The 8,724-nt window shown below is 37.6% G+C and overlaps 1 protein-coding gene across 1 annotated transcript; it reads left to right on the top strand.

Annotated features, from left to right (window-relative positions):
• The first annotated feature begins 20 nt into the window (after positions 1 to 20).
• LYRM7 (LYR motif containing 7) lies at positions 21 to 7,807 on the top strand. The gene is made up of 5 exons (XM_005423577.2): positions 21 to 851; positions 2,088 to 2,160; positions 2,772 to 2,842; positions 5,351 to 5,432; positions 7,282 to 7,807. Exons 1-5 carry the CDS (start codon positions 603 to 605, stop codon positions 7,356 to 7,358), a joined length of 552 nt encoding a protein of 183 aa, XP_005423634.2. The 5' UTR covers positions 21 to 602; the 3' UTR covers positions 7,359 to 7,807.
• Positions 7,808 to 8,724: the final 917 nt, after the last annotated feature.

Raw genomic sequence — 8,724 nt, 5'->3', positions numbered from 1 at the left:
GAGTGACACACACACAAAAACACACACAAATACACACAAACACACACAAACGCACGTACTCTGTCCGTGCTGGGAGATTGCAGCTTTGTAGCTTTTGTCGAGCCAAAAACCATAGACTTTCAGGACAAGAAAATAAAAAACTAGGTAAAGGAATGTAGCGGTTTGCGCGCAAAGGCCATTGCGGGAAAAGAAAGCGAGAAGTGTGATAAGCAGAGGGTAAAATACATCAGAAGCACGTGAGAGTAAGCTAGGGAAAAACAGGGACCTAAGAATTAATAAGCCCTTTCATTACTGCTGTGTAATTTCCTGTCGGTGCCTCTTTCGGAAGTGTCTTGAAGCCTAGTTTGGGGAGTACAGTCGACGGGTATTGGCGGAGCTCTCTGTTAATGCAGGTGGCTGTAGAGGTCAGAGGTGTCTGCATTAATACATCCTGATCAAGACCATCTAGTTCAGCTTTTCACCATTGCGGCTGGCGTCGTGAAAAGTTTCCAGGAGGGGTTTGGAGAAGTTGAACCAGAGAATATCCTTGGCTGGAAGAGAGCCACAAAAATGATGGAGTCCAGCCCCTGGTCTTGCACAGGACCATCTCCAGGAGTCACACCATGTACCTGAGGAAGTTGTGCATAAGCCTCCTGAACTCTTGTCAGGCTGGTGCTGTGACCCCTGGCCTGGGGAGCCTGTTCAGTGCCCAGACACCTTTTGGTAAAGAACCTTCTCCTGATAGCCAGCGTGAGTGTCCCCTGACACAACTTCAGGCCATTCCCTTGAATCCTGTCACTGGATACCAGAGAGGGGATTGGTGCCCCTCCTTCTCCTCTTGTGAAGAACCTAGAACATGGACTTCTCTATGGGTAGGAAGATGCCTGAAAATGGCTCACAAATTGCTGAAAATAAGCATAAAAAAATTTAAGTTTTGCCATACATGTGTTCAGCATAAAACCACATGTAATATTAATCTGCTATTTGAAAAGATGGCAAATATACTATATGGGAATAAAAATTTTAGGATATTAAAATACCTGCAAAACGAGAAGTTTATTTGTTGAGTTTTAATTCTGTGAGTTTACCTTCCACAGATTCATCCATCTAGGGAATGGTGCAGTTAAAGGCAACATGGCTCTGTTCATTGGCTGTGTTTTTTCTGAGCTGCAGCTCTGTGTTTCTTCTGTGTCCTTCTAAAAATACTTGGCATACTAATTGTGAGAGAACAAATTGAGATTATTATTAAGTACTTGGAATTGTGCCCTCTAGAGATGCCACAACATGATAGGAAGTACTAGAAGGAGCTTCAAAAGGCATATTGTTTTCAAGATTATGTTTTTCTGGTGGTTGTCAGAGTTTCTTTTCAGTCTGTGGCAGACACCAAAAAAGTCTCATAAGGATTTGAGGGTTTCTGTGATTCATTGCAGTCTGTGTGAATGATCAAACAAAACCACATCGCTGTGAGCTGTGATTCTCTGGGGGTTTTATTTTCATACATATTCAGCTGTGTCTTCTCTACACTGTAAATCCTAACTTTCTGAGTGTTTGCTTTTACTGAAGTGTTCGTTTGCTGACCTGGAAGTTGTATTTAAGGGAAGGACTTTGCATTGGTTTTGCCACACCACCTGTAGAAGAGTTTTATGTGAGAATACTTCAGCCATTTCTTTTTCTATCTTTTTCAATAGCTAGAGAATATGCACTGATGTAACCTTGATAATTCCTTCAAGTAACTTGACCTTTGGAGTTATTCCAGTTCTGTTGGGTTTATTTGACATTGGCACAATAAATAATGCTTGTGTCCATGTATTTTCAGGATTTTATTTCCATCATGCCAAATAATTATTTAGGATGTGGTGCCAGCATTTTAGAGTAATTTGACATATCTAGACCTGTCTAAGATTTTGATGACATCACAGCAGCTTTGACCGCAAGTGATTTAATCAGGAATTTAAGTAAAACCTCTTAGATATTGATTCTATATCAAATTCTGTGCTGAATGGAAAGAACATGAAATTTAAACCAAAACATTTTCAGCTGTAACATGTTCATTTTAACTAACAATCCTGCTAGCAAATAAGTTAATTCTATTGATGTTGTATTGGCAGGTTTTGAAGCTTTTTAAGTTGTTACACAGAACACGGCAAGAAGTTTTTAAAAATGATACCAAAGCTCTCGAAGGTGAGATACTTGTTTTGTGTAGTGTGTGCTTACCTGTGTTTCGAGGAACTTTCTTCTTGGAATGCAGAGAAAGATAATTCTTAATGTAATCTTTCTTCAAATTACTCCCATAATTTTCAAGTAATAATTGGGAAAACTTGTGTGTCCATAATGAGATATCCTTTAATTTGAAACAAAAAAATGGTCCTTATATTCAAGCACCCAACACATATTTTGGAAGGGAAACATCTCTTTTTAAAATGTTTCTGATCTTCTTGGGAGATATTTTTCTTTTGGTTTTTTTTTTAACTTCTCTTCAGTCCAGCCAGAGCATAGTTAGCTGTACTAATTAATTCTCTATGTGTGGTTTTTCCTCAAGGGATTAATCCTGCTTTTTTAGTACCTTGTGTATGCAATACAGAATGCTAAATTGGGAATCTTATTTTATTTGTATATCACTCAACTTAAAATATGACATCATGTGAATTACATGGAGGTCTTTCATTGAAATACTTTGATCAGAGTGCCCCAGGACTGTGCCATAAAGGACTTGAGATTCTTAACTTTGGGGCAGCGACAAATTCAAAATACAATTTTTGTTCACTCTGTAGTTTTTTGTTTGCTTTATTTAGCTGCGAGACAAAAGATAAATGAAGAATTCAGAAATAACCGAGACGAGGCATCTGAAGAGAAGATTAATGAGGTATTTTATTGCTTTCTGTTGTTTGGGTTTTTTTCCCACTTCACATACAAATATTTAGAAATTAGTTTTTTGCTTAAAGGATCTCTAAACCACTGTAAACAGATTGAGACATCATGAAAGCCAAGTTGGTTTAGAAAGACATCTACATGGATCTTTGTTTATAAATATATAGTTACCACCAATAGTATTAATATTGTGTTATAGAATCTTGTACATACAAAAGTATGTAAGTAGAAAGTGTGTTCTGATAGTTCAATATGATTATTTCGAAGTTTATAATAAAATTTTATGAGATAATGTATGAAGTAGCAATTTTCATGTAAATATTTTATACTTTGCTTGTAATACCTATCTGTACTGTGGTCCCTTAAATGTACCTGCTCACTGTTGTTTAGGCAAACAGAAAAAACCAGACAAATTAAACAACCTGCTGAGTTACTGTCACAAATGATTCAGCGTCTTTGTGGAAGGCAAAACCAGCAAAATTATTATGATTTATTGTAGTATAGTATAGTTGTAGTCGATCTTAATTATACTACAGGGATTTTTTTTTTTGCTTCTTCTTTCCTTACCATGCATTAAAAGTGGAGCATTCTGTTAATTCACTAAGTTAGTTACCTTTGCTCGATTGTTGCCTTAACACTTTTTGCTGAGTCAGTTTTTTCTGACAATTACTCTGAACTGAAAGGGAGCTTCTGTGTTTTAGATAATTTTAGCTATTAACATCCATACAGACTGAATAACTTAGTCCTTGTCGTTCAGCCTCTTATCAGACTGTCTTTACATTGTCACTGGGCACTGGTTGGAAGAAAGTGCCTACATCTGTCCCTTGAATAAACAGAATGTAAACCTTTTCCTCATGCCAGCCACAGAACAGTAATGTAAATAGTTCTGACCTTTTAGTTAGGAGTTCCTGAATTTCTGCTTATTATCAGCCTCCGGTAATAATACTCAGTGTTTGTGTTACCACTGTCTGATTAGCTAAGTTATGTGTTCAGGGTTGTTGGTTTTTTTTTTAATAGATGTACAGGAAGAAGATTTGCTGCAATTCTGAAATCTGTATTTGTTTTCTAGGCAACCTACAAATTACACATATGTGACTTTTTAATATGGGATAGTTGATATTTGATTAACTGTGTCAGTGAAAGATAGACTTCCATCCCAGCTACACGCTCTTAGAACATCACAGAAGCTGTCATATTTATTACATGTACACACTGAAAAGACTTAATTGCAGAGGAACTGAACCAAGTTTTATATGAGACTTGAGAATGTTTGAGCACTTGCTCGCATTAATGTGATGCTGTTAATGTTCTGCTTTGGACAGCAACTAAAAAATGGAGTATTGACCAGCCAGAATAGAAAACTACAGTGTATTCTAATATGACAACAAGTACTTGTATCTGTATGTACTTGTACATGTCAAGCTTGCAGTGACATAAGGAGATCGAGGTAACTCTCTACAGTATGGGAATGAGAAATGTGGCAGCTGAATCTAATGCACCAGTTTTTGTTCAGATCAGGAGTGCACTTATGAAGTTACTTTGGTTAGTTCCACTTCCTGTGATTTGTCTTGTGATTTGTCAAGTGTCAGACCAGCTAGCAGAATTCCCTTAAGGTCAATCTGAAGAGGAAGCTGTGCTTCAGGACCATGTAGCCTGGCTGCTAATGGGCTCTCAGCAGGGGGAACTGAAGGGTACCTGCTCCAAGCCCTTAAAAGGGAAGAGCATGAGAAGAATTTGCAGTGTGGATGGCAAGTATTGAGCTCTAGCCTTTGCAAAGATCCACTTCTGTTGGTACACGCTGCTTCCTAGCGTGAGCATGTCTCCTGAAATGTCTCACTTGAGCAATTTCATTTATTTCTGACACAGATATTAGGCAAATAAGTATTAGGCTTCTTTTAATGGTGCAGCAAAGCTAACAAGGGTGCTGCAGCTTAACCTCTTAGTGAGAGAAGGAATTCTAGGCCTTTTGCCAAATACTAATACCTCGGGTAGTCTTTAGGTAGTGCCTTATTTCTGCACAGTTCTACTGTGAAAACTCAGTATTCTTAATTCTTGTCATGTTTTGCCCTTGTTTTTGTCTCCTTATTTCAGGAGCAGTAGTGTTGAAAGAATGAGATTGCCCTTTCACTATGGGAAGTCGAATGTTATTGAGGCATGAGTGAGTGTCTTTGATCATTGGAAACCAGTTAATTGGTTTTGTGGTTGCATTTCACCTTATTTGTTTGCAGTTTTAATTGGGTACATAGATGTATGTACTGGTGTATGTTACTGAGCCCGAGTTTCCCTCACTATGTGCTCCATGTCAAACATGTCAACCTGTAAGTTATTCCAGGATCCCCAAGGCAAAAGCAATGTATATATACATTGTACGTAAGTAACTGAGTAGTATAACTGAATGATTTTATTATTTGAATAGCTGTCTGGTATGGAAAATATCTTCAGAAACAGTCACATATAATTCAAATTACTCTCTTGTTCCTCTCTTCTTGTTCCTTATTACTAGCTTCTTAAAATCGCTTCAGATGTTGAAGTGATTCTCAGAACTTCTGTTATTCAGGCGGTTCACACAGATTCTGACAAAATAGGTGAGTAAGCCTGCACGCTAAAAAGATACTTAAATATGTTACAGTTAAGTGAATAAATATAGAACATGAAACTAAGGAAAGGGATAGTGAGGCAAATAGCCTGTCTGTTATTCTCTGGCAAAATTCTTAATGTAAGCTATGCATTAATGTCACTACCTGGGACAGGTGAAGGTTTCAAAGGTACAAAATTTCCATACAAATGTTTTGAGGTATGGAGGCTGGTAGAAAAGAGGCAGTGATTACTTTTAATGTCCCTTAACTAGCTGTAACTATTAGGAGGGCCAGCAATTAGATAGCTAGTCAGCATGCATGTACAGGCTAATAAGTCAGCATATGTCCAGACGCAGTAGCCACGGTACCTGTCTGTAGGTGCTTGCTCTGCCAAACAGGGAGGAGCTGTCTGAGGAGCATTAACTAGTGCAGTATTTACACTGACCATAAAAAAGCTTTTTCTTTGAGAATTGAGTGTTCATTTCCAAAACCTTTTTCCAACAATCTCACTTTCAGGTTTTATGCTGTATGAGATTTGTGACAGAGCGATTACCTCAATGCAAAGTCTATCAAATTTTGAAATCCTGGTTCCTGGTTTAGAAGTTCTTTTATCTTGCAGTCAAAAAGAGTAGATAGGCTCAGCATACAGCTGTGCGGTAAGAGAATACAGGAAATCTTCAGCTGTGTACATTGTTTCCTTTTACTTCTGTTTAGTGTTGTCTGGGAAGTTTTGTACCAATTTTCAGTTTTAGGTTTGGTAATACATTTAATTTTAAAACAACAATTATAATCAAGGCCAAAGATAAGTCTGGACCAGTGTCAAGTCTTCCACGATGATTCCAGGCAGATAATAGTTGAAGAATAGGAACAGACAAGAGAATTTGCACCTCTTTCAGCTGTTCACACCTGGCAGCTCTTCCTGAGTCAGGGATGTTTTTTGGTTTAATTATCTTCAATGGGCTTCTCTTCAATTACTTTTCATTTTCACCAAGCTGTTCATGAATTTTTAAGTCCTTTGTTGCCTCCTCTTTGTTCACTTCCCCCATGAAACAGCTCTCAGAAACAACAGGTGAAAGCCTGTGACTATTCTTGCTATTCACTGCACACTGTGGGCAGCGAGGCATTTTATACACACAACAATGGCACAATAATGTTTTCTCTTTCATTTTCAACTGGATTCCTGCTAATAGTCACTGCTAATTTTAAATTTAATTTTTGGCTGCCAAGCATACATATTATGTACTTATTTTTACAAAATTGTACTTTTTAAACTCATCAGAGTGGTCATAATTGTTAAAAACAATGGGGATGTCCCCGATGTTCCAGATGGAGCGGCATGAATTCAGTGGGTCAGATGCCCCGTTTTGTCCTTTTATGTCCCTTTAGATTGGTTTCTTTTTGGATCCTTCATTTGTATGAAGGTTAAGGGGCCTGATTGGCCCATTACAGTTCTGTCCAGGCTCGTTGGCTTTGCTTGGGGTGTGGTGCACTTTACTTAGGTGTATTATGGTACCGTTGAGTACTGTATTTCTTATAACTACCCTTTTAACCCATAACCGAACTAACAGTACATGTTTAACAATTATGGCTTCTTAATATCAAAATTTTCAATGCTTATAAAAGGAGATGGGAAAACATTATTGTAGTCAGCTGAAAGTAAAATCTTACTATGATTTTGTCTTAGATATCTAGATGCTAGATAGATGCTACTTACCACAAGTTCAAATCCTCATTTTAGTAACTGAATATTTTGTTTGTAAATGTAAAACCACCTTTAGAATTTGAAATAGTATTTTCCCAGTATTTTTCATAAGATTATAGTCTTACTGTTTTGTTTGGTTTTTTTTTTCTATTTCAGTACTCATACCCAGGAAAGATTTGCTACAGGACAACACTCCCTACTTAGATAAACCAACAAAAAAGCAAGAATCCTGAGGACATATTGTTACCAGGAAAAAAGAGACTGAAATCAACTCACTGATTTTATTGAGTGCTGGTATATCATCATGCACTTGTTCTGTGGAAGATAGTAATACTTTCACAGAACTTTAAAGTACACTCATGAATTGTGTTACTTCAGCCAGGAATGTTTCTGATTATGACAGTTCTCAGACAGAGATTGTTTCCCAGCAATCCAGAGTTGTTCAAAGCTATATAAAAATTAAATTGAGTACTGAATACTGATAATATTTATTTTTAAGTTTATTGTCAATCATAAGCTTCTTTGAAGTAATGAAAAATCATCTTGTGGCATTTAATGTTAAATATATGCTTTGTACCAACAGCATGATTTCTGAAGTTGTCATTAATTGTACACTAGTATATTGTGATGCTTGAGAGCATTCTTAAATGTTTATCTGAATAAATTATTTGTGTTTTACAGATGGGAGAGCATGTTTAGTGTTTTTTTTCTCCTAGACGCTTGGGGCTCAGGAGACAGCACAAGAGAACTTAGACACAACATAACCTAAGGATGTTGGTTTTTGAATTTGTGGTTTGTGTTTTAACTGGTAATCATTGAGTGACTGAGGCATTTTCCCAAGCAAAGGGCCTTGCTGTTTAGTTGCAAGTGAACTTGCCTAGAGTGAATATATGAAAAGTGTGATTAGTAAGCCCTAATAATTTGCATTTTTTAAAGGATACTTCCTTGTTTCTTGTGGAATTCACTGCAATGATCCATTCACTTCCATTTTAATTGGAAGGAGGTACAACTGCAGTGATACATAGAATCTTTTCTTCATGAAATTGATAGCAGGCACAACCCTAGGATCTAAGTACCTCACAAAGGGGTGAGGCAGTCTGACAAGACGTCTCACCTCATGAGTCCTGCTGTACCTGTTATCTCAGTCTCCAAGGTGTCAGAATTGCCTATCTGTATGTGTACTGATTAGGCTTGACTGGCTGAATAAATCAGAAAACGAGTGCCTTCATCCAGTCTCTTTTTCTCACAAAGCATGTCAATGTGACAAGCACTCCTTTCTTTAAAACTGTTGCCTCTGGCTGCAATGGCCAGGGCAGTGAGCAGGAAATACAGCTGTCAGTAACCCTCTTTGAATTGCACTGATACTCCCTGCACTGTAGCTAAAAGGCACCAGGCACATGATGGAGATAGAATTAAATGACAGAAGTTCTTGCCATTTGTTGTATTCTAGTGGCTACCACTACAAAACAAATGTCCGCCTGTAGGGGATGTCCTGTTCTAGGCCCCTGGTATTGTTTACTTCCCTAAGGACTATGTTCTGTGTCTGGTTTCCCATCCTTCTGCAGCCTGCCTACAGTGACTGGTTTTTTTCCCTATAAG

This window comes from Geospiza fortis, unplaced genomic scaffold, assembly GCF_000277835.1.
Source record: "Geospiza fortis unplaced genomic scaffold, GeoFor_1.0 scaffold167, whole genome shotgun sequence".
In the NCBI taxonomy this organism is placed as follows: domain Eukaryota; kingdom Metazoa; phylum Chordata; class Aves; order Passeriformes; family Thraupidae; genus Geospiza; species Geospiza fortis.
Note: the sequence above shows the minus strand (reverse complement) of the source record. Positions and strands in the feature narration are given on the sequence as shown.